The sequence below is a fragment of the Somniosus microcephalus genome, chromosome 22 (assembly GCF_052327205.1).
Source record: "Somniosus microcephalus isolate GS21.2 chromosome 22, FLI_Smic_1.0, whole genome shotgun sequence".
NCBI lineage: Eukaryota > Metazoa > Chordata > Chondrichthyes > Squaliformes > Somniosidae > Somniosus > Somniosus microcephalus.
This window is the reverse complement of record NC_141008.1, coordinates 23,906,165-23,932,452: the sequence shown is the minus strand read 5'-3', so window position 1 is coordinate 23,932,452 and position 26,288 is coordinate 23,906,165. Positions and strand designations below refer to the sequence as shown.

Sequence of the window (26,288 nt, the reverse complement as noted above, 5' to 3'; positions counted from 1 at the left end):
TTCAATAAGGTAAGTTTATTTTTAGCCCTGTAAAAACATTTTTTTTAATCCAAAATTTAAAAAGTTATTAAAAGGAATTTTAATTAGTTTTAATTATGTAATTTTAAAAAATGTATTTAATGTTTTAGTGTGTTTTTAAATGTGATCCCCATTCATACTTTTGACAGTTCTGTCCCTACAGACCCGTCAGTATGAAGGGGGATTCCCTTCTTTGATTGGTTCACTTGGCCCACGTGATCCCAGGGACACGTGTGAACCGCAGGCGCCCCTGGGATACCTGGACCTCTGCGCATTTCCAACAGGAGAGGCCCAGGATCGGAAGCCTCAGCATCTACGGAACCAGCAGGTAGGTTGGTGGATTTTTTTCCGATCGTTGGTATCTGCCCGCAGGAAGCCTCCGATCGGAAATTCAGGACCCATGTGTGAGTCCAGTGAGCAGCAGCAGACTGTTCAATCACATCACAATCACACTGTACCCGACCATGCCCACAGCCGAGGTGCTCAAAAAACCCAACCTGATAACCTCTGTCCTTGATAGCTATTGCCTCATCTCCAAATCCCTTTCCTTCCCAAGGTCCTTGAACGTGTTCTCTGTGTCCATCTGTCCCATAACTGAGGTTGAATCGCTCCATTTAGGCTTACGCCCCTCCCATTACACCGAAAACGGTCCTTATCAAAGTCCTGAATGTCATTTTCTGCGATTGGTGCACTCTCCTTTCTCATCCTCTCAGCAGCCTTTGACACAATCGTTCACACTATCCTCCTCCAACTCCTCTCCTCGGTTGTCTAGCTACATGGGACTGCCCTTGTTTGGTTCCATTCTTACATAACTGATCGTAGCCAGAACATTTCCATCAATGGTTTCTCTTCCTGTCAGCTGTGGCTCAGTTGGTAGTACTATCACCTCTCAGTCAGAAGGTTGTGGGTTCATAGTTCCACTCCAGAGACTTGACCACAAAAATCTAGGCTGACACTCCAATGCAGTACTGATGGAGTGCTGCACTGGCAGAGGTGCCGTCTTTCAGATGAGACGTTAAACCGAGACCTCGTCTGCTCTCTCAGGTGGACATAAAGGATCCCATGGCACTATTTCGAAGACGAGCAGTGGAGTTAGCCCCCGGTGTCCTGGCCAATATTTATTCCTCAATCAACATCACTTAAAAAAATTATCTGGTCATTATCACTTTGCTGTTTGTGGGAGCTTGCTGTGTGCAAATTGGCTGCTGCATTTCCTACATTAGAACAGTGACTACACTTCAAAAGTACTTCATTGGCAGTAAAGCGCTTTGGGACGTACTGTGGTCGTGAAAGGCGCTATATAAATGCAAGTCTTTTTTTTTGACCTTTGAAGCCTCATATAGCTGGTCCTTGGTGAAAACATTTGCTTGCCGATGCCACTCAGCTCTTCCATTCCATCACCTCCCTCGACCTCTCCACTGCTACTGTGGGATCAGCCTGCTTGTTCAACATCAAGTCTTGGATGAGCCTCAACTTCCTCCAGTGAAACATAGGGAAGAACAAAGCCATCATCTTCATCACCCATTATCTTAAGCTAAAACAAGATTGTTCACAACCTTAGCGTCCTGTTCGACCCCAGGCGAAGTGTCTGACTAATATCCTCTCCATCACAAAACATGCCTATTTTGACCGTTATAACATTGCCCACCTGCACCCCAGTCCATCTGCTGCTGAAATCTTCATACCTGCCTTTGTCACCTCCAGACTGTGCAATACTCTCAGGAGTTTCTTCTCTAAGCCCCACCAACTCCTCCTTAAAACCCGTGTCTTTTATCAAGTTTTTGGTTACTCCTCATCTTCTTTAGCTTGGCATTCGTTTCCTCGCATTTGTGAAGCAGCTGGAGGTGCTTTTCTATGTTAAATGTCCTATAATAAATGTGCATTGTTGTTGTAAATACCAAAGTGGGAATTCTCTTTAGCCCATGGACACTGATGCCTGTTGCTGCACTGCCATGAGATCAACTCACTCAGCTGATCTCAAACTTTCAACCTTCTTGCTCAGGGCCACACTGACAGGGCACTGAGCAACTCAGTCACTAGGGGGATCTTGCTCATACTGTCAAGAGGGGAGGTGCTACCCAAAGAGTGGGATAGGAGGAAAAGAGAGAGCAATACAAGCCAGGGCACTCCAGCCCATCTATGAGCAGCAACAGATGGGATACCTCCACCTCAACAACTTGCGGTTCAAATAGCGCTCCTTAGAGCACTTTACAAGGATGAAGAGATTGATGTCAAGCAGGGTGCAAATGAATTTGGGGAAGCGGGGTGGGAATGCAGGAGACAGACGGAATGCATGATCAAAGAGATGGGTTTTAGGAAGTTTCAAAAATGCTCGCAAGGCAAAACAGTTTAGGAAAAGAATTCCCAAGGGAGAGGACAGCGGAGCAGAATAGGAGGGAGGCAGGCAGTGAAGTTGTGAGGACTAATGTGGGACTGTGCATGGCCTAGAAGCCAGGATTAGATGGTTTCTCGAGTGAAGGTGGCGAAGCTAGAGTGAAAAACATCCGTAAGTCACTCCTAGAGGTGAAGAAGTGGATAAGGGTTTCAGCAATGATGGAGCTGAGGTAGTAGGCAATGCTCTGAAGGTGCAAGGAGATCTTGGTGACAGACTGAATGCAGGGTTTAAGCTCAGCTCAGGGTGGAACATGCAGCCAGGGAGGTTGGAGTTGTAGGTATTGATGAGTAGGTAACAGTGAATAACATGACTCCAGTCCATTTCCAGTTGGAAATTTCAGCTCATTTAGGCCGTCGGATAGATCAAGACAGACAACTGGCGGCTGGGAAGAAGCAAGTGTGCAGAGAAAACAGAAGCAGACTGTGGAAACAAAAGTCCATGAGGGCCTTGCAGCTTCCATCAAAGTGTGGGTGGAGGAGATTTGGGGAGATAATTAGTGGAGGAGTTTGGGGTTTTCCTTGCTCTCCACGATGGCTCTGGGTTAACGGAAAGATGTGTCAAATCGGGAAACGCAGCACCACCGGAGGTGGTTAAGCCAGATCAGGTGGTCGATAGCCAGCCAATAGTATGCTAAGTGTGCTCTAGTCTGCAGCCCAGGAAGTGTGCAGTACATGGACAAGGTTGCCATAGCAGGGGTGGGGGGGAAAGAGAGATGCGATCTGGGTTCTTGAGTGCACGGAACAGGAATGCCAGCTATTTAACAGGTTGACAGAAGTGCATGCCAGGCCAGAAAAGGAGTCTAGTGTTGGAAAGGGCAGTGGGATGAGAGCTAGTGGCTAGTTTTTCTGCTGAATCATTCTTGTGTTTGTAATTTTATTTCTTAATAAATATGAATTTGTAGTTTTCAGCCTGAGCCACACAATCTGGTATTTTCGATTGGCGCAGTGATCTGGAGCATACAGTGTGGAGAGCATATTATTTCAGGTTCACATCCCAGCAGAAGGGTTCATTATTCACCCTGCAGCAACACTATCACAAACATCTAACGCACAAAATCAAGTTTTGATTGATAGATGGCTGCCAATGGAAGCAGAGCTCCGCAGTAAGCACGAGTAAATCATATTAGGAAGTAGCCCGAATTGTAATCACATTTAAATCTCTTGGGCTGGCAAAGGCCTGCTGGGGGCGGATTCCTGCTTCAAAGGGCATGCAAGCAAAGATTGCACAGGCGGTGAATTGCTAGGTGGGGTGGGGAGAGAAAGAGAGGGGGGGTAAAAGAACCAAGTGTTGATGCAAAGTAAGGAATTAAACAAGAACTAATCAAAACAACAGAAGCTGAAAATCTCAATTTTTATGATTTTAAACAAATATTAAAAAGTATAAAGTCAGGCGTGTAAAAAGTTGGAACAAGTTCATTACAAGAGCTTGGGTGCAGGGTATCGCTTCTGTAAGTGTGCATGGGATTAGAGAATAATGCCACAATAATGATCAGTCACAGTTCATGATGAAAGGGGATACACACACTCTCAGTAGATAACATACACGGGTCGTGGGTGGGCACTCACAACCAATGTTCAACTGTAACAGATGTTGACCAACTCAATTCAAACTTTTTGCTAAAAGAACTGTTTTTATAAGTTAAGGTATGAAGAGGGGGAAAAATTCTAACATTTTCAGGGAAGGTAATAATTAAGACACTTTGAAATACATTAGCAGATTTGTCAGGGGAAAATACCTGGCCGTTAATTCAGTTTGAATAAATCTTTAAAATCATATTTTTCCCCAAACAGCTAAATACCCAAGTGTTCTCTCTCTCAAATGAACCAGTGAACCCCCTTCACTAGCACCATGTTTATTTCAAAAGTGACATTACATTATTGTGTTGCAAGCACCAACCGATAAGCTGATTTGACATGTTGCTCTTTTCCCTCTCTTCCTAGAGACATCGACTCTCGCTGGGATATCCCGGAATCCCGTCCTCTCCCTGGGGTATCGTTCCAGGGACACCAGCAGTCTCCCGGTACCCCGTCCAAGAGACCACAGGATTTAAAAGTTCCACTTGCTGGAAATGGAGCTCAAATGGAGATTAAATAGAAGTGGATGCTGTGTGTCTATTTTACTGTTTCCTTTCTTCCTCCGTAATTCCCCACAACTTAACAAGACAGGATGGTAGCTTGACCCCCTGAGATGGTCACTGCAGCAGCAGGTTCCACCATGCATGAAGGAGAAGGGGAGGGGAAAGCCATGTAACGCAACTCAGAGGGTTGTGAATCTTTGGAATTCTCTGCCCCAGAGGGCTGTGGATGCTGAGTCTTTGAGTATATTCAAGGCTGAGACAGATAGATTTTTGGACTCTAGGGGAATCAAGGGATATGGCGAGAAAGTGGAGTTGAGGTCGACGATCAGCCATGATCTTATTAAATGGCGGAGCAGGCTCGAGGGACCATATGGCCTACTCCTGCTCCTAATTCGTATGTTATGCTATGTAATGGCAGAGACCTGGGAACAGACAATAAGCTGCTTTCTTGGTGTTGAACAAAACATGATGGGGACTTCCAATGGCTGGGGAGTCATTTCCTTTGTATAAGCAGGAAAACCAAATGACTTATCTTCTCCACCTCTCCTGAAGGCACTGGTGCCGTGCCGTTCCACGCCTCCAAAGGGGGCTGCCCATCCTCTAGCAACATATACCAAATGGGCACTCCTTTTCAATCAGCTTGGGCAGCGAGTGCTAGTAAGCTAATTGACGACGGAGGGCATCACACGCCCCATGTCCACTTTTTAACGGATTACACGACAACAAGCAGGAACAGGAACCCTAGCTTATTTTTTTCTGCCTCCTCCTAAGCTGCGGACACTGAGACCAATCGCAGTGCCCCAACTGCTGCCCTGGGCTACATCAGCCAACTGAGCAAAGGCAAACGTGGGACCTTCTGGTCTGTATAGCTCAGCACTACAGCAAATCGTAAATTTGTTCTGACCAAAAATGTCATATTAAGAAGTACTGTTCTTCTGTTTTCACATTGTAACTGATGGGAAGCATCCCCAATCTATTGCTCCTTGTGACTAAAGAGTCTCTAATTTCCATCAGTAAGTGCAACTATTGTGCTTACATTTTACCCACTAGGCCTTTTTGTTTTGAATGGAGGAAAAAGCAAGATACTTGAAATGTTAGGAAACTCCTGTTTGGCTGGCGGGTTACTGATATGTGCCAGCGAAAGGGGTATCAATAGTTAAACCAAGATTTGCTGCGGGCATTGGAAATGAAAACACTAACACAATACTTACCACTAGTGTGCAAATATAAAGAAAAAATATACATATAATAAATAAAGGAACACGACGGTCTCATCTCGATAGTAGCAGGATCCAGAATACAAGTGGAAAACACTGTGATACAGAAATGTGGGACCATTCCCGGTCAAGGCTCGTGGTTACTGCACTTTTCCTCTCGATGTTGGAGAGAATGGACTGGGTTTTCACTGTTCATTCAGTCTTTGACTGGAGACGACATTCTCCCAATCTCTGCTCGTCCTTCACTCTGGGCCTACTTGGTATCTGTGTTTAAAAAGAGTTTTGTTAGTTTAATTTTTCTCTCCTGCCAGTTGTGCTCCTCTCCCAAAGAGGTTAGCTCTCTGGTGCCTAAGCTGCCGCTCTACACGTCCGAGTGTGGGCAGTGAGTCTCCTTGGGTTATTCGGCATTGAGGCACAGCTTGATCCCGTCCACACCTGTTCGGCCATTTAAAGAGATCATAAATAGAGGTATGGAGTACAAAAATAGAGAAGTTAAGCTGAATCTTTATAAAGCTCTGGTCAGGCCACAACTGGAGTATTGCGTCCCGTTCTGGTCACCACACTTTAGGAAGGATGTGAAGGCCCTTGAGAGGGTGCAGAGGAGATTTACCAGAATGGTTCCAGGGATGGGGGATCTTAGCTACAAGGACAGGTTGGAGAAGCTGGATTTGTTTTCATTAGAGCAAAGCAAGTTGAGGGGCGATTTGATAAAGGTGTACAAGATGATGACAGGTTTGGATAGGCTAGACGGGGAAAGGCTGTTCCCACTAGATGATGGTACAAGGACTAGGGGACACAGATTTAAGGTTTTGGGCAAGAGATACAGGGGGGGATGTGAGGGAAAACTTTTTTATGCAGTGAATGGTGAGGACCTGGAACTCGCTGCCGATGGAAGTGGTGGAAACGGAGACACTCAATGTTTTCAAGGGAAGACTGGATAGGCACTTGAGGGAAATAAACTTGCAGGGCTACGGGGATAGAGCGGGGGAATGAGACTGACTGAATTGCTCTACAGAGAGCCGGCATGGACTCCATGGGCCGAATGGCCTCCTTCTGTACCGTTATGACTCAAGGCTGATCTGTATCTTAACTCCAATCCATCCGTCTTGGCTCCATATCGCTTGGCTAGCAAAAATCTATCGCTCTCAGGTTTAAAACTATTAATTGAGCTAGCAACTACTGCTTTTTATGGGAGTGTGTTCCACACTTTGCATGAAGAAGTGTTTCCTAACTGCTCTCCTGAATGGCCTGGCTCTGATTTTAAGGTTATGTTCCCTTGTCCTAGAGTGCACCCCACCGCCCCCCCCCCCCGACCACTCCAGTGGAAAAAGTTTCTCTCTCTTTACCCTATCAATTCCTTTCAAAATCCTTAAATAACCTCGATCAAATCACCCCTTAACCTTCTATATTCCAGGGACTACGAGCCTAGTTTATGGAATCTCTCCTCATAATTTAACCCTTGGAACCCTGGTAACATTCTGGTGAGTCTGTGCTGCACTCCTTCCAAGGCCAATATATCCTTTCTACAACCCAGAACTGTACACAGTACATAGAAACATAGAAGATAGGAGCAGGAGTAGGCCATTCGGCCCCTCGAGCCTGCTCCGCCATTTAATGTGATCATGGCTGATCATCCAAATTCAGTACCCTGTACCTGCTTTCTCCCCATATCCCTTGATCTCTTTAGCCTTAAGAAATATATCTAACTCCTTGAATAAGTACTCCTGATGTGGTCTAACCAGGGCTTTACATAGGTGTAGCAAAAATTCCTCCCCTTTATACTTCAGCTCTCTAGATATAAAGGCTAACATTCCATTAGCCTGTTTGATCACCAATGTTCCCCCTCATTTTTTTTGGCCGTGCGGCCCATTCAAAGTTTCGCACATACATTGAAAAAGCCGGTCACGGGCTGCGCGGGACTGGCAGAGAGGTGCGCGGCCTACTGGGAACACTGCTGATCACTACATTTTAGTGATCTGTGTACATGGAACCAACGTTCCCTCTGAGCTGTGCGCGTATGCGGCCGCGTAGTAATCTGCAAGGTCCCGCGCAGGCCGCTCACAAGCTTTTATATTGGAAATACCACATGTACACAGAAATTTAAAGGAACCACGCATTGAAAGAAACAGACCACACAGAACTTGGTGCAGCCTAAAGGGAACATTGCATGGAACCCTAAATCTCTTTGGATCTCCATGGTTCCTAGCTTTTCAGCATTTAAAAAATACTCGGATCTATCCTGTTTTGGTCCAAAATAGATGACCTCACAATTACCTGCGTTGAAATCCATCTGCCACAGTTTTGTCCACTCAATCTATCAATGTCTCTTTGTAATTTTATGCTCCCGTCTACACTACTTACTGTGCCACCTATCTTTGTGTCATCGGCAAACTTGGATATATGGCTCTCTATTGTGTTATTTAAGTCATTATTAAATATAGCGAATAGTTGAGGCCCCAGCACAGATCCTTGTGGGGTGCCACTAGTCACGTCCTTCCAATTCAAGTGCGTACCCATTATTCCTACTCTGTCTTCTACCACTTAACCAATCTCCTAACCAAGTCAATAATTTGCCTTCAGTTCCATGAGCTTTAAATTTTAGCTAACAGTCGCTTATATGGAACTGCCGAATGTCCTCTGGAAGTCCATATAAACTACATCCATAGACATTCCCCTGTCTACTACTGTAGTTACTACCTCAAAAAATTCAATTAGGTTTGTTAGACATGTTACAAATCCATGTTGACTCTCCCTAATCAGATAAAATTTCTCTGAAGTACTCAGCCACTTTGACCTTAATTATAGATTCCGGTAACTTTTTCACTACAGATATTAGACTAACAGGTCTATAATTTCCTGGTTTCTCTCTCACACTTTTCTTAAACAACAGTTAGATTTATCTAAAGGGACAATTCCTAAATCGAGAGATTATGGCTACAATTTCCTCACCTACTTTCTTTCAAACCCTGAGGTGGAAACCATCAGGTCCTGGGGATCTGTCAGTCTTGAGAGCCATTAATTTTTCTCCGACTGTTTTCTTGCTTATGTTAACTTTAGTGAGTCCCAGTCCTTGATTCATTGTTAGTTTCCCTGGAATGTCAGGTGTATTATCCTCTTACTCTACTGTGAAGACCGACACAAAGTAATTATTCAGTAAGTATGCCATTTTCTTATTTTCATTTGCAATATTACCCACATCTGTTTGTAAAGGGCCTACATTACTCTTGACTACCATTTTTCTTCTAATATGATTGTAAAACATTTGTGTGTTAATCTTGATATCCCTCCCAAGTTTCTTTTCGTATTCCCTTTTTGCGGCTCTTACTACCTTTTTTGCCTTCCTTTGCTGTTCTTTATATCTCTCCCAGTCTCCTGGATCTACACTATTCTTTGCACTTTTGAATGCTCTTTCCTTTAGATTTATGTTATCCTTCTGTTGATCATGGAAGGATAACAAAGAAGTTATAAGGAAGTTGGCTGTGGTTGTTGGAGGTCATTCATCTCAATCACATGACATCACTGCAGGAGTTCCTCAGGGCAGTGTCCTAGGCCCAAACATCTTCAGTTGTTTCATCAATGACCTTCCCTCCATCATAAGGTCAGAAGTGGGGATGTTCGCTGATGATTGCACACTGTTCAGCACCATTCCAGACTCGTCAGATACTGATGCAGTCCGTGTCCATATGCAGCAAGACCTGGACAACATTCAGACTTGGGCTGACAAGTGGCAAGTAACATTCGCGCCAGGCAATGACCATCTCCAACAAGCGAGACTCTAACCATCTCCCCATGACATTCAATGGCATTACCATCGCTGAATCCCCCACTATCAACATCCTGGGGGTTACCATTGATCAGAAACTGAACTGGGCCAGCCATATAAATACTGTGGCTACAAGAGCAGGCCAGAGGCTGGGAATTCTGCGGCGAGTGTCTCACCTCCTGACTCCCCAAAGCCTTTCCACCATCTACAAGGCACAAGTCAGGAGTGTGATGGAATACTCTCCACTTGCCTGGATGAGTGCAGCTCCAACAACACTCAAGAAGCTCGACACCATTCAGGATAAAGCAGCCCGCTTGATTGGCACTCCATCCACCACCTTCAACATTCACTCCCTCCACCACCGGCGCACTGTGGCTGCAGTGTGTACCATCTACAAGATGCACTGCAGCAACTCACCAAAGCTCCTTCAACAGCACCTTCCAAACCCGCAACCTCTACCACTTAGAAGGACAAGGGCAGCAGACGCATGGGAACATCACCACCTACAAGTTCCCCTCCAAGCCACACACCATCCTGACTTGGACCTGTATCGCTGCTCCTTCACTGTCGCTGGGCCAAAATCCTGGAACTCCCTTCCTAACAGCATTGTGGGTGTACCTACACCATATGGACTGCAGCGGTTCAAGGCGGCGGCTCACCACCATCTTCTCAAGGGCAATTAGGGATGGGCACTAAATGCAGGCCTAGCCAGCGACGCCCACATCCCATCAATGAATTTTTAAAAAAAGACTTATTTGCACCTCAGGGGTATGTACTGGTCCTGTATTAAGCTAAATTCTTTTTTGAACACCTCCTTCACCTTCATCTGTAGTTTTACCTGATAACAATTTTGACCAGTTTGCTGTTGTCTGTCTCTGTCTCATCCTGTCAAAGTTAGCCTTACCAAGCCTAGAATTTTAGTAACTGTGTTACGTTTCTCGTTTTCAAACCTAACATTGAATTCGATCATATTATGATGACTGTTAGATAAATGTTCCCTTACTGCTAGATTATTAACCAAGTCTGGCTCACTACTAAATCTAGTATGGCCTGCCATCTTATTGGGAAAGCTGTCTGCTCCCACACTAATAACATATTTCAGTTTGTAAATCCTTCACAAAAGATTTTCCTCTTAATTCTGAATGATTAACTAGGCAGCCCTCTGTACAGAGATTCCACTATATTATACAGAGAACAGACTGCAGATGTATTCAGAGGTACCCAAGAGGAACACTGTGATGGTGAACTGACAGCCTGCACCAAGGTATGATAGGGGCATGCTTTGAGAAAGTGATTCTCTAGTCTCAGCCCTGTCCTCTGAAGGAAAGGAGTGATAGGGAATGGAAGAAAGGCATTCCCTCGGGCCTGAACTGTCACCAAGAGCCCCTAGCAGCCAGTGCAGAGAGCCCTGGTACACACAGCCTTCCCTCACTCGCAGCTAGTAACGGTTTTGTGGCTCTGCTAAGTTACTGCTAATCAGTGTTACCCCAGTGGCCTTGATCACGACTCGAAAGAATGGAGCCAGTCTGAAAGAAATTGCACGCACCTTCGTCCCAGCCCTCAGAGACTCCTGCCAGCTCGTAATGCTTTTTACGCAGTCCTCCCAGGCGCTGCCTCTCTTTCTGTAGTTGGCTCTCCAGTTCTAAAACGTGAACCTTCAGGGCAGAGATAAAAACACACAGACGTTGTATTTAGACTGAGGGGTAGATTTTGCCGAACCTGTCGGGAAGAAGGCGGGACTTCCCCTTTCGGGTTTTTGAACTGCCTACTTCGACGTCCGGCCAATCCGCGCGATTTTCCCTTGATTGACCTTGTTGAGCCTACCCAGCGGGCTCAGCAGGCCAATTAAGGGCCACCCAGCAACAGGTGACGTCACAGACTGAAATTTCATCTGTCAAGAGTTCTTGACAGATGAAATATCAGTGTTTCACAGCTGCTTGAAGCTGTCAAACACTGACAGTCAGTTCTGACATGAGTCCTTCTGCACAGACTCAGTTAGAACGCTCACCGGCACTCAAAGCTGAAGGCTGTCACTTTTCACAGATCGCAGCCGTTCAGCTTTCAGTTCCGGCTGAGTGATGCGCTCCCGACGGCTACAGGAAGAAAGGCTGTTAAGGTAAGTACAGGTAAGCAAAAGTTCTTTACACACTTTAGACACACCAAACACACTTACCTTTGCACCGATGCACCCATCACTCACCTGAGCGCCAACATCGCGACCCCTCCAACTCCTTCAACCCGACGGCCCGCCTGCTCTAACCTGGCGTGGTTTGGAGCCGTCGGGAAACCCACACGAAACCCCTCAAAATAGGGATTAGGCTAAAAACTACCTGTTAACAGGCAGTTAATTGGCACTAATCCCTTCCCGCCTGGTTTCGGCAGGTCCCAGTGCGGGGCGGGTACCCGCCGCCCCCGAAACTTACGTGGGGCGGGGTTTTGGGCGGGATGGTGTCGGGACCCCCAAATTTGGGATTTTCCCCCCCACACGCCTGAAACCCCACCTGACGACTCCCCGAAAATCTAGCCCTTACTCTTGCAACTTGTTCTGGTATCACTTAAATTGCGGTGACATCTGATTCAGACCAGGCTTGTAGAAGTCATGCTCCTGTTTTTTATGCACATTACACTAAAAACACAGGAGAAGTGAAACAAAAAGTACCCATTGAGCCCATCAATCCCAATCCTTCTGCATACCATGTACAAGCTACCACGTCAGACTGTCTCCACCCGTTTAATCTCCCAAGGGAATGTTCGACACAAATATTCCCTGATCTTCAACAGTAATCGAACAAAACTCCAGAACATGTATCAATCCTCACATTTCCACTGCTGCTCTCCAGGCAACAGCATGGGAAAGGCAGATTATTCTACTTGATGGAGAATTTTTCATTCTTCAAATGATATGCATCCTCTGGACACCACGGGAGTACAGCTTCTGGGAAACTGCAAGCTGAGCATGCACAGGAAACCACCATTGTTTCCCATGCCCTCACTTTATAAAGGACTCGGACTTGTTGAGTAAGTTCACTTTGATTAGAAACTAAACTGAACTAACCACTTAACATTAATTCCTCTAAACCTGAACCCCTGCAGGTATGGATGGGACCATGGTAGGTGGAGGATGCGTTTCATTCAAAGAATGTGGAAGATGCAACCAGGCAGGCAATCTATCTTTTTAATTACTTCAAGAAACCAGTGGAAAGGCTGCTTTACAGTACCTGCGAGTCCATCTCCTGTCGCTTGATTTGTGTCAATGTCATGCTAGAGAAATCCATTGTGTCTGGAACAAAGCAATGAAAGTGTTAAACAAGCCGTTACAAAAAAAATCCAAAAACTGCACAAGGATATGGTTTCCCCACCTGCAGTTTATTTTCTCCCTTCCTCTGAGTTCTGTGAGCACTGGGTATTGTCCAATAGTTTGTCCGAGTGGTCTTCCTTCCTGTGCCAGCCTACACATTGAAGCTATTCAATCATGGGCACAACAGCAAAGCCCAATCCTGTTCTCACCCAACATCCACACACATGCGGGAAACCACTGGACAGTCTGAGGGAGTGCTGCGTTGTCGGATGAGGTGCTGCCTTCCGGATGTAAAAGATACCATGGCACTATTTTGTAGTAGTACAGGGGAGTTCTCCCCAGTGTCCTGGCCAATATTTATCCCTCAACCAACATCACTAAAAAAAAATTACGATAGCAAAATACTGCGGATGCTGGAAATCTGAAATAACAACAGAAAAAGCTGGAAAAACTCAGCAGGCCAGGCAACATCCATGGAGAGAGAAACAGAGTTAACGTTTCAGGTCGAAACCCTTCTTCAGAACTGAGAAAAAAAAAGCAGGAAATGAAACAGATGAAAAAGCAAGTTGGGGGCTGGGAAATGGGGGGGAATGAAAGAACAAAAGGGAAGGTCTGAGAGAGGTGAAGAGACATTAAGAGATATTCAAGGTGAGACGAGATGGTAATAGGACAGGTAAAGAGGCAAAAGATGGCTCTAGATGAAGTGTGAAATGCGCTGGCAGAGTGAGAGACAGCTGCCATGTGGGAGAGAGAAAAGAGAAATGGCACAAACCAAAGGTGTGGATAAAAAATATATGAATATGACAGGGGCTGAGGTTATGATCTGAAATTGTTGAACTCGATATTGAGTCCGGAAGGCTGCAACGTGCCTAAACGGAAGACGAGGTGCTGTTCCTCGAGCTTACGCTGAGCTTCCGTGGAACAATGCAAGAGCCCGCGGATGGTGAGGTCTGAGTGGGAATGGGGTGGTGAATTAAAATGACAGGCGACCGAAAAAGAGATTATCTGGTCATTATCTCATTGCTGTTTGTGGGACCTTGCTGTGCGCAAATTGTCTGCCCCGTTTCCTACAATACAACAGTGACTGCACTTCAAAAGTACTTCAAAGCTGTAAAGGGCTTCGAGACCTCCTGAGGTCATGAAAGGCACTAAATTAATGCAAGTCTTTCCTTTATTAATGCAGGACTTCGAATATAAAACACTTTTTGTAAGAACTTGCATTTATACAGTACCCATTACATCTCTCAGATGTCCCAAATGTCTCCACATACAATGAATTGCTTTGAAGTACAGTAACTGTTACGTAGGGGACCATGTACAAGTACTTGGTACACCATCTCCCACAAACAGCAACGAGATAAATAACTAGTTATTTATTTCTTTTTTTATTCGTTCATGGGATGTGGGCATCGCTGGCAAGACCAGCATTTACTGCCTATCCCTAACTGCCCTCGAGAAGGTGGTGGTGAGCCGCCTTCTTGACTGGCTTGCTAGGCCATTTCAGAGGGCTGTTAAGAGTCAACCACATTGCTGTGGGTCTGGAGTCACATGTAGGCCAGACCGGGTAAGGACGGCAGATTTCCTTCCCGAAAGGACATTAGTGAACCAGATGGGTTTTTGGACAATTACTGATACGAGCTTTTTCTTTTTAAGTCTAGATTTATTTAATCAACTGAATTTAAATTCCCCAGGTGCCGTGGTGGGATTTGCACTCATGTCTCCTGATCATTAGCCCAGGCCTCTGGATTACTAGTCCAGTAATATAACCACTATGCGACTGTACCCTTGTTATTCTGTTCTATGGTGTTGTTGGTTAAGGAAGGAATGTTGGTCAGGACAACAGAAGGACTCCCTGCTCTTCTTCCAATAGTGCATGGATCTTTTAACATCCACCTGAACCCATATTACAAAGAGACATGGCCTCTGTTTCATCTGAAGGACAAAATTTCTGACAATATAGAACTCCCTCAGTACTGCACTGAAGTGTCGGCCTAGATTACAAGTCCTGGAATGGGGCTTGAATAAACAACCTTCTAACTCAGAGGCTATGGTCCTACCAACTAAGCTCCAAGATTATAAATACCTTTTAAATATACACACATAATCTTGTAAAAACACCAAGGTTCTTGTGCTGACTTTACTCAGTAGTGAAATGACTTGGAGAAGGCCAACGTAATCTGAGCATCTCAGTGGGTTAGGGACTAGCTTTTCATATGGGATCGGGACTCTTCCCCCAGCCCAGACTGATGTAATGAAAATCTCAACTGTCTACTGGCTGTTGGGGTCTTGTAAAATGAGATTGTGCAGTCTCAATTCAGTACCTTCTGAGGGCAAAACTGAGAAAGGCCATAACTGTAGCCGAGAGGAGAAGTTTCTTCTGCGGTTGGGATTAAGGCACATGATTGGAGCAGAGTAAATACAACAACAACTTGTATTTATATAGCGCCTTTAACATAGTAAAACCTCCCAAGCGCTTCACAGGAGTGTTATGAAAGAAAATTTGACACTGAGTCACATAAGGAGATATTAGGACAGTTGACCAAAAGCTTAGTCAAAGAGGAAGGTTTTAAAGAGTGTCTTAAAGGAGGAAAGAGAGGTTGAGGGAGGGAATTCCAGAGCTTAGGACCTAGGCAGCTGAAAACATGGCTGTCAATGGTGGAGCAATTAAAATAGGGAATACGCAAGATGCCAAAATTGGAGGAGCGCAGAGATCTCGGAGGATTATAGGGCTGGAGAAGGTTACAGAGATAGGGAGGGGCGAGGCCATGAAGGGATTTGAAAACAAGGGTGAGAATTTTAAAACTGAGGTGTTGCTGAACCAGGAGCCAATGTAGGTCGGTGAGCACAGGGGTGATGGGTGAACGGGACTTGGTGCGAGTTAGGACTCGGGCAGGAGAGTTTTGGATGAGCTCCAGTTTATGGAGGGTGGAAGATGGGAGGTCGGCCTGGAGAGAGTTGGAATAGTTAAGTCTAGAGATAAGAAAGGTATGAACGAGGGTTTCAACAGCAGATGAGCTGAGGCAGGGGCGGTGTCGGATGGTGTTATGGTGGTGGAAGTAGGCGGTCTTGGTGATGGCATGGATAAGTTGTCGGAAGCTCATCTCGGGGCCAAATACGACACCAAGGTTGCGAACGGTCTGGTTTAACCTCAGACAGTTGCCAGGGAAAGAGATGAATTTGGTGGCTAGGGAATGGAGTTTGGGGTGGGGACTGAAGACAATGGCTTCGGTCTTCCCAATTAGTTGGAGGAAATTTCTGCTCATCCAGTACTGGATGTCTGACAAGCAGTGTGACAAATCAGAGAGAGTGGAGGGGTCCAGAGAGGTGGTGGTGAGGTAGAGCCGAGTTTCGTCAGCGTATATGTGGAACCTGACGTGCATTCAGATGATGTCACCGAGGGACAGCATGCAGATGAGAAATAGGAGGGGACCAAGGATAGATCCTTGGGGGAATTACAGAAGTACTGGTGCAGAAGCGGGAAGAGAAGCCACTGCAGGTGATTCTCTGGCTATGACTGGATAGCTAAAAATGGAACCAGGCAAATGTAGTCCCACCAAGCTGGACAACAGAGGAGAGGCATTGGAGGAGGTTGGAGTGGTCAACCGTGTCAAGGCTGCAGACAGGTTGAGAAGAACAAGGAGGGATAGTTTACAACGTTCAAAGTCATATAGGATGTCATTTGTGACTTTGATGAGGGCCGTTTCAGTACTGTGGCAGGGGCAGAATCTTGGAGGGATTCAAACATGAAGTTCTGGGAAAGATACAGTTTTCTTCTACATCTAATCATGCTATATCTCTTGTGGGTGTGCTTGATTCCAATGACAAACCCAGTCCTCAACGTGAAGAACATGAATTCAATATTTAAAAAGTGACCAAGAGTCACTCAAAGTTATACTTTCATTAACTTCTACTTGACGGCCATTTTGATGCCCACTATTTGAAAGGCTCTTAAAAATACTCATCCAGTATTATGGGCTTGGTGAATGGTGACATTTCATCAAATACTGCACTGGTCACCGCTGACTCTCAAATCAGCCGTAACGCTCCATGTCACTTGACTTTCAGTATTAACTTTGTTGTTAAAATTTTAACAGTAAATTAAATCAAGGGTAGCGACAGACTCTGCATTTCCAGGTGATGAAATGGTGTGATTTAGTTCTCCCACGTCCAGCTCTACATCAGTACAAAAACAGCACAAATGGAAGACAAGGAGCTGTGTGTAAAAACAGACAATGCTGGCAACACTCAGCAGGTCAGGCAGCATCTGTGGAAAGAGAACCAGAGTTAGTGTTTCAGGTCGCTGACCTTTCATCAGAACTCTGATGGAGAGCAAGGAGTTCTCCTGCTGTCCTGATGAAAGGTCATTGACCTGAAACGCTAATGTTTCTCTCTCCACAGATGCTGCCTGACCTGCTGAGTGTTGCCAGCATTTTCTGTTTTTATTTCAAATTTCCAGTATCCACAGTAATTTGCTTTTGAGTTGTGTGGAATGACTGCCCTCCTCCCCCCTCCACCCTCCACCCTCCACCTTTGACTCATATGCAGAGTGAACGGTACACTACCTTTCTCCTCAATCTGGGATTTTCCTGACTTGGTGGAAGCCACTACATTGGCCGTGGCCTCATTGACCCCCTTGGATGCCTGCCGCAGCCTTCCAAGGTTGGCGTTGTCTTTATCCGCTTTCACCTACAAGAAAAAGAAACAATTGCCACAAATCGATGGACAGCACCCGGTCAATGCAAAGCGCCTGTCTGCACTGCACTGCATCAAAGTCAGAAGGAAGGTTGACAGAGATGTCCCCAGATACACTGAAATAAGGGTGTTTTGATCGGTTCCTGGAAAAGAATATTTTTTTCTTACGCACTATAGGATGATAAACAAGTTTGCTCCCTCACACTGGCATAAATAAATAACTCTCAATGTAACGTAAGGAAGAAGGAATTACTCTTACTGTTCATCTGTTTATTTTGTGGAATTTTACATCGAGCACTAAAAATCTAAAATTTGAATAATGCTCATTTGCTGTTTCTCAAATATCCTTTGCATTGGAAGGTTTTCTACCCACTTTCCTTGTGTTTGATTGGTGCATTCCCTATTACCTGTATTCTGCTCGTGAGTCGTCGTTGTTTTATAATATGAGCCAAAACACTGCAAGAAATCCAACTACTTACCTTGGAGGCAGCAACCAGCTGAGCTGTACTGGCTGCGATCTCATGCGAACACACCATCAACTCCTCAAACTTCCCCTTTCCCTGCACAACCATGTCTGCAGCATCCCTGAAGAAACAAGTGACAGAACACTTGAGTAGAGTTCAAAGCAGCAATCAATTAGAAGATTGTTACATCTGAATCCAGAACCAGGGGTCACAGTCTAAGGATAAGGGGCAAGCCATTTAGGACTGAGATGAGGAGGAATTTCTTCACCCAGAGAGTGGTGAACTTGTGGAATTCTCTACCACAGAAGGCTGTTGAGGCCAATTCATTAAATATATTCAAGAAGGAGTTAGATATATTTCTTAAGGCTACAGGGATCAAGGGATATGGGGAGAAAGCAGGGACAGGGTACTGAATTTGGATGATCAGCCATGATCTCATTAAATGGCAGAACAGGCTCGAGGGGCCGAATGGCCTACTCCTGCTCCTATCTTCTATGTTTCTATGAATCGTAAAGCCATCCGCTGATGTGAGCACAGTACAGTAATAGGTAAACACGCATCAACACAGAGCAATCCTGAGGGCTCAGTATGTAAATGCACAATGCAATGTTGAACTGCAACCCGTGAAAAATCAGGGGTAAGAAAAGGCCATTCAGCCCACTGAAAGTCATATCTCTAGTAGATTAACTCTTATGGCATTTAATTAATTTTGAATAACCTGGGTTTTTCTCTATTATATTGCTTGGTAGATTATTGCAAATATTTACTGCTTTTTAAGTAAAGAATGTTTTTCTTGTGGATATGAAAGGTCCCAGGTTCAATCCATGTTCTGTGTTGTTACCTGATACAATGAAATTACAACACAGAAACTGTCTTAATTCCATATGTCCGTCCTGTTCCCATGTCCCTTTATTCCCTTTTCCTTCAGCCACCTATCTAACTTATTCTTAAATATTGCCATGGCCTCTACTCCACAGCCTCACAACCTTGCGTGTAAAAATAATTCTCCTGCTCTCTGTCCTAAATCTCCGACATTTAATCTTGTATCTATGTCCCCTTGTTCTCGGCCCTTTAACCATGGAAAGAGGCTGTTCTATCTCCATCCCATCCTTCCATAATTTTAAACATTTCTATCAAATCACCCTGTAATCTCCTGCTTTAATGAAAACAGCCCCAATTTTTCAAGTCTTCCTTTGTATTTGTGTTTCCTCGTACCATGCAGCATCCTCGTGAATCTGCACTGTTCTTTCTCTACTACCTCAACATCCTTTCCTACAGTGTGGAGCCCAAAACTACAGTACTCCAAATGAGGCCTGGTTTAAGATTTTATATTGATTCACCATTACATTTCAATTTTTTATATTCTATACCTTTAATCATAAAACTCAGTATTCCATTAGCTTTTGTTATGGCCTTACCTACTTGAGGTGCTATGTTTGTCTGTGACCCTACAACTTTCAATACCTCTGCTCGCACCAAGCTTTCCACCTCACATTTACTGACACTGAATTCCAACTGCCACATTTCTGCCCATTCCACCACCTCATCAATATTCCCATACAGCTTCTTTTGGTCCTCGGAATTATTTACTACGCCTCCTATTTTAGTATGGTCTACAAATTTGCACACCACTCCCTCTAGCCCTAAAGCCAAATCACTGATTACACAGTGAACAGAAACCTGGGATCACCAGCCATCTTGAGAAACGGCTCGGATCTCTTACTCTCTGTTTCCTCCCTTCTAACCTTCATAACCACAACAGTAACTGTAGCAGTACAACTGGCCTCAGCACCCCTGGGTTAGGGAAAAGAAAAGTTAGTTAGGGCTCACATTCCTGTGTGCTATATATACTGAAAGCGCATGTGTGGATGTACAATAGGCTAGGACGAGGGGCTCAGGTAAGATGTCAGGCTTTTAAACCAGTCAATCGCCCGTGGGTTTGCACATGGCAAGTCAAGACCAAGCACAGTGCCTCTACTGGAGGAAGGGTGTAATTGCAGCATAACAAGTTTACATAGGCAGTTTGCATTATAAATATGGACACAGGAATTTGTAATAGAAAATGTTGACAAGTAGTGTGCACAGACACAAGATTTTTAATATATTAACAGATTGATTTAGAAGTGTAGGGGAGTAGATAAATACTACCCCTCCCCCTGCCCCACATCTAATAATGTTGAAATCCCTCTTAGCAAGTTTCATGGGTATTTTCCTTCCCAACTGATATCCCATTTCAGGTCTCCACATTCAGCTGGCACTGGCTACAGGACTGTCACCAAGAAGCTACATAAAATGGTGTACGGATTAGTATCCTGGAATGGGAATTGTCCGAACCAGTAAACATTTGTAAACTCCCACTCAGCCCACACTTACCTTCTCCTTTAAACTAGGAGCATTCCGTTTTAAAAGATTTTATGGATTCTGCTTCAACAATCATTTGTGGCAGAGAATTTCACATTCTAAGCACCCTCTCTGTGACGTCATTACCAACCTCCCCTTTAGTTCTACTTATACATAATTATCGTAGACTTGTGTCATCCCATTACCATCTTTCCAACTACAGGAAACAATCCATCACTATTTATCTTATCACGCCCCTTCATAATCTTGAAGACATCTATCAGGTCACTCAGTAGCAACCTCAGCTCCAGTGAACAAAAACTCTCACTTCTCAAGTCTCTCCATTACTGTAACCCCTCATCCCTGGTAACACTAGTTAAACTACACTGCAGCTTTTTCACTGTTACTACATCCTTCCCATAATGGGATGCTCAAAACTGTACACAATACTTTATCTGCGGCCTAACTAAGGGTCCTGTAGAAGTTCAAGGTTACTTCCTTGATTTTGTATTCTATACCTTCAGATACAAAATCAAGGATTCTATTTGCCTTGAGTATTGAGTGGGGATCAAACCTAATGGCGCCTGTCTGATAAATGGGAAACATTTAAACTCCACATTGGATCCCAATTAACAGGACGTAACTGCACTTGTGATCCATATTCAACAGCACAATTGCATAGTTGGTGAAGTTCCCCAGGTGACTGACAAACTCCTTATTTTTTGCACTGGACTATAAATGAACAGCAGTTGCAATACTTACACCAACACAGTAGCTCCCCAGCCTACAGCCTTTGATGCAGAGATGAGTCCTTCAGTCCACCTGGAGTTCTTGGCATAGAACTCTTTCTGGGATGCTGCTCCCTGTTAACCAGAAACACAACATCATAATATTTCCCCCCCAACGTTCTCCCCCTTTCTCTTGAAGGTGCTTACATCGTGCTGGATGTGCTGGCATTCTCCATGAGCGAGCCCGAGTGCCAGTAGGATATTCACCACAGAGGGCACCAGAGCCACGCCCTCCCTCACTGAATGGTCAAACATGTGGACTTTCCAGCAGCCCAGCAATGGGTAGTAGAAATCCTGGCTGATTTTTCTCCTCACTAATGCAAAGGCTGTGAGGGTAGTTGTAGCACCTCAAACTCAGCACAGAGCAGGAATCAATCTTGGGACCTTGTGCTCGGTATGGCTTTGTACTACATCAAGCGGTGCCTTTGAGGGGGTTCATCCCATTATGACGTATTTGAAGAATGGGGAGGAAAGATTTCATTACACCCAATTTGAATGTGAAATCCGATTGGTCAGAAGGGGAGCACAGCATTAGACATTGAGATAATATGGTATGGCATTGCACAAAAGAGTAAAAAAAACTTAAGCTAATAAATTCCCCAGTGTGTTCTCCTGCTGTCACTTTGGCAGAAACCACTGAGAAATGGCATAAACAGCCATTTAGGTAATTTAAAATGTTAACAGTGTGAGAGAGCAGGTGGCCTGCTCATAAGCCTTTGCCAGTGTTGCTCTTGAGCTATGCGAGTGGTCTGAGGTGATTCATCTAACATCTTCCTCTGAGGAGGCTCCAAGATTGCATCTTCCCACTCATGACATGACTGGGATAGAGCAATCACTGAGGAGGAATTAAGGGCATCACCCACTTCAACAACATGCATTTATATAGCACCTTTAACATAGTAAAAAATCCCAAAGCGCTTCATAGGAGTGTAAGCAGACAAAAATTGACACTAAGCCAAAGGAGGAGATATTAGGACAGGTGACTAAAAAGCTGGTCAAAGAGGCAGGTTTTAAGGAGCGTCATAAAGGAGAAGAGGTTGAGGGAGGGAATTCCAGAGCTTCAGGCCCGGCGCCAATGGTGAAGCGAAGGATGTAGGAGACGCACAAGAGGCCAGAGTTGGAAGAGCGTAGAGTTCCCAAAGGGTTGTAGGTACATTCTCATGTTTCTTGATCATTCCAAAGCTTTCAATCAACTAATTGCCTGGCAACATCTTAACTCACGCACTGTCTGTAAACTTGTAAAACGTCAGTGCTGTCAACAAGTTTTATGCTCTTACCCTTCCACTCTCCACTATGTCTCTCTGCAGATCCTTCGATGTCAGAACCAACATTTTGATTGCGTGCATCAGGTCAGTGCAGGAAGCAAGGATCCTACAGGAAGTAAAAATGCAGAACGCTTGTAATATAATTTCCTCCTAAACAATTCTGCAACACTGTTCAAATGAAAACAATTTGCATAAAATACTTCCAGTTCCATTTAAATTTTTATATGACGTATCCTGAAGCTTTCAGGGAACAAACTTAAAGCCAATCTTATGTTACAGGACTTCTTCACCTTACTGAGAATTGAAGAGTGGTTCAGATTGAAAACCTCCTTCCATACAATTACTTTCTCCTCACCATATCGAATATATCAGGTGCTTGAGTTTAGATTTTTTTTAAAGAAAAATTACTTTAAACTATTTGACCATCGCTCCGCTGCAAGATCTTTGGCTCAGTGTCCCTCGGAGAGCTCCCCCATATTCCAAGAGGAAATAGTCCAGTGTCTGTCATATTCAGATTTCAAGTCTGAAAAGGCGTGCAGTCATCAACTACCCATCGTAATTCTCCTCCTGTACATCATCAGAGTCAATTAGGCCAAAGCAGCTCTCCCAGGGTCATTAGCCCGTAGTATTTAAACAAAGATATTCCACACAAAAAAAAATCAGAAGACTCATATAAATTTGAGGATGTTCAAATCACCCAAGTTCCTCATGGGGGCTTGATGGCACAACAACAACTTTCATTTATACAGCGCCTTTAACGTAGTAACACTTCCCAAGGAGTATAATCAAACAAAATTTGACATTGAGTCACATTAGGAGATATTAGGGCAGATGACCACAAGCTTGGTCAAAAAGGTAGGTTTTAAGGAGCATTTTAAAGGAGGCGAGAGAGGCAGAGAGGTTTAGGGAGGGAATTCCAGAGTCCAGGCAGCTGAAGACAATGATGGAGCGATTAAAATCAGGAATGCGCAAGAGGTCAGAATTGGAGGAGCGGGGAGACCTCGGCGGGTTGCAGGGCTGGAGGAAGTTACAGCGATAGGAAGGTGCGAGGTTATGGAGGGATTTGAAAACAAGGATGAGAATTTTAAAATTGAGGCGTTGCCAGACTGGGAGCCAATGTAGGTCAGCGAGCACAGGGGTGATGGGCGATTGGGACTTGGTGCGAGTTAGGATACAGGCAGCAGAGATTTGGACGAGTTCAAGTTGATGGAGGGTGAAAGATGGGAGGCCGGCCACGAGAGCATTAGAATAGTCAAGTCAAAGGCATGCTAAGTGTTTCGGCAGAGGTGGAGACAGGCGATGTAACAGAGATGGGGGTAGGCGGTCGTGGTGGTGGAGAGGATGTGGGGTCTGTAGCTCATCTCGGGGTCAAATAGGACGCCAAGGTTGTGAACGGTCTGGTTCAGCGCCAGTTAGTGGCCAGGGAGAGGGAGGAGTCGGTGGCTAGGGATCGGAGTTTGTGGCGGGGACCGAAGACAATGCTTTGGTTTTCCCAATATTTAGTTGGAGGAAATTTCTGCTCATCGAGGACTGGATGTCGGACAAGTGTGACAAATCAAAGACAGTGGAGGGGTCAAGAGAGGTGATGGTGAGGTAGAGCTGGATGTCGTCGGTGTACATGTGGAACCTGCCGGATTTTTGGATGATGTCGCCGAGGGGCAGCATGTAGATGAGAAATAGGAGGGGGCCAAGGATAGATCCTTGGGGGACTCCAGAGGTATTGGTGTGGGAGCAGGAAGAGAAGCGGGTGATTCTCTGGCTACAACTGGATAGATAAGAGTGGAACCAGGCAAGGGCAGTCCCACCCAGCTGGACAACGGAGGAGAGGTGTTGGAGGTGGATGTTGTAGTCAATCGTGTCAAATGTTGCAGACAGGTCGAGAAGGATGTTTAGGATGTTAAGGTAGTTTATCATGGTCACAATCAAAGATGTAATTTGTGACGTTGATAAGGTCCGGTTCAGTGCTGTGGCAGGGGTGGAAACTTGATTGGAGGGGTCCAAACATGGAGTTGAGGGAAACATGGGCATGGATTTGGGAGGCGACAGCACGTTGAAGGGCTTGAGAGAAAAGGGAGGTTGGAGATGGGGCGGTAGTTTGCAAGGACAGAGGGGTCAAGTGTGTTTTTTTTGAGGAGGGGAGTGATGATGACAGATTTGATTGTGGGGGGGGGGGGGGGGGGAAACAGTACCTGAATTGATGGAATCGTTAACAATATCAGCTAACATGGGGCCCCATGGGGAGTTGGGTGGTCAGCAGTTTGGTGGGAATACATAGAAACATAGAAGATAGGAGCAGGAGTAGGCCATTCGGCCCTTCGAGCCTGCTCCGCCATTCAATGTGATCATGGCTGATCATCCAAATTCAGTACCCTGTCCCTGCCTTTTCCCCATATCCCTTGATCCCTTTAGCCTCAAGAAATATATCCAACTCTTTCTTGAATATATTTAATGAACTGGCCTCCACCGCCCTCTGTGGCAGAGAATTCCACAGGTTCACCACTCTCTGGGTGAAGAAATTCCTCATTTCAGTCCTAAATGGCTTACCCCTTATCCTTAGATATGACCCCTGGTTCTGGACTCCCCGGCCATCAGAAACATCCTTCCTGCATCTAGTCTGTCCAGACCTGACAGAATTTTATAGGTTTCGATGAGATCACCTCTCAATCTTCTAAACTCCAGTGAGTATAAGCCCAATTGACACAATCTCTCCTCATACGTCATTCCTGCCATCCCAGGTATCAGCCTGGTGAATCTTCGCTGCACTCCCTCCATGGCAAGAACGTCCTTCCTCAGGTAAGGTGACCAAAACTGCACACAATACTCAAGGTGTGGTCTCACCAAGGCCCTGTACAACTGTAGCAAGACGTCCTTGTTCTTGTACACGAACCCTCTTGCTACGAAGGCCAACATACCATTTGCCTTCTTAACCGCCTGCTGCACCTGCATGCTTACCTTCAGCGACTGGTGCACAAGGACCCCCAGGTCTCTTTGCACTTCCCCTTCTCCCAATCTATTGCCATTCAAATAATAATCTGCCTTCCTGTTTTTGCCACCAAAGTGGATAACCTCACATTTATCCACATTATAGTGCATTTGCCATGTTTCTGCCCAACCACCCAACCTGTCCAAATCGTACTGGAGTTTCCCGACATCCTCCTCGCAGCTTACCCTCCCTCGAATAGGGTCGAGGGAGCAGGAGATGGGTCTCCTGGACAAGATGAGCTTGGAGAGGGCATGAAGTTAGATAGGAGAGAAACTAGAGAAAGATGCGAGTTCAGGGCTAGGGCGGGGGTCACACTATCCTTTAATCCAAAAGCCGGGCTCAAATCAGACTGACAGGTTCTCTCCCTCTTCCTCTCCGAGGGTTCCCTCCCTCTTCCTCTCCGAGGGTTCCAAGAGAAATGAGTTTTGTGGAGACAGTACACAGATACACAGTTGCAAACCTAAATCACTCTAGATTTGTGATGCGCCATCAATTACTCAAAAGACTGAGGTTGAGCGAGTAACAATCAGGCTTTTATTAACTAAAGAATGAAGGTCTTGTCTCGAGTGGTCGACCCGTCCAGAATACTAAGGGACTGGGAGGTAGTCACTTATATACCTGGAATAGTGGGAGGAGTCAGCCGAGGCATGTCCAGACCTGTACCTAGTGGAATACACATACAGACACAGACAGGTATAACAGTGGTTTACCACATTCACCCCTTGTTTAAAAATGAGTCCGGCGGGGTGAAGTGTATTTAAAAGCTCGTGTATTGGAGTCTCTCCGGAGGTCTTGTCTGCCGCTGTGATCGACATGGCGACGGCAGGGGTGGTGGAGCTTCCGGCGTCGCGTCCCGTGTAGGCTGGGGCCCTGGAGTGTAGTCCTCGTGGGTGACGGTCCAAGGCGAGCCGGCTGCTGGGGTTGGATATCGGGTCGTGGGGGGGGGGGGGGGGTTGGTGGTGGTAATGGGTAGTGGGTTACAGCGGTC

The 26,288-nt window shown here is 45.4% G+C and overlaps 1 protein-coding gene and 1 long non-coding RNA gene across 6 annotated transcripts in view; one reads left to right on the top strand and one right to left on the bottom strand.

Annotated features, from left to right (window-relative positions):
- Window positions 1-238: 238 nt before the first annotated feature.
- LOC147102113 (uncharacterized) lies at window positions 239-4,523 on the top strand. Its single transcript, XR_015073208.1, has 2 exons — window positions 239-346; window positions 4,354-4,523. It is a non-coding gene; the product is annotated as an uncharacterized LOC147102113 (long non-coding RNA).
- Window positions 3,745-26,288, bottom strand: part of hip1 (huntingtin interacting protein 1) — a 279,248-nt gene continuing 256,704 nt past the window's right edge. For 4 of the 5 annotated variants that reach the window (XM_085964331.1, XM_085964332.1, XM_085964334.1 and 1 more), the window contains 7 exons: window positions 22,330-22,423; window positions 21,027-21,127; window positions 17,940-18,045; window positions 17,331-17,454; window positions 12,689-12,750; window positions 11,017-11,125; window positions 3,745-5,971 (listed from right to left, as the gene is read on the bottom strand). In XM_085964331.1, the coding sequence (XP_085820457.1) occupies window positions 5,961-5,971; window positions 11,017-11,125; window positions 12,689-12,750; window positions 17,331-17,454; window positions 17,940-18,045; window positions 21,027-21,127; window positions 22,330-22,423 (607 nt within the window). In that variant the 3' untranslated portion in view covers window positions 3,745-5,960. Of the gene's footprint in view, window positions 5,972-11,016; window positions 11,126-12,688; window positions 12,751-17,330; window positions 17,455-17,939; window positions 18,046-21,026; window positions 21,128-22,329; window positions 22,424-26,288 lie in introns of those variants that run through there. The other variant, XR_015073207.1, reaches the window with a different exon arrangement.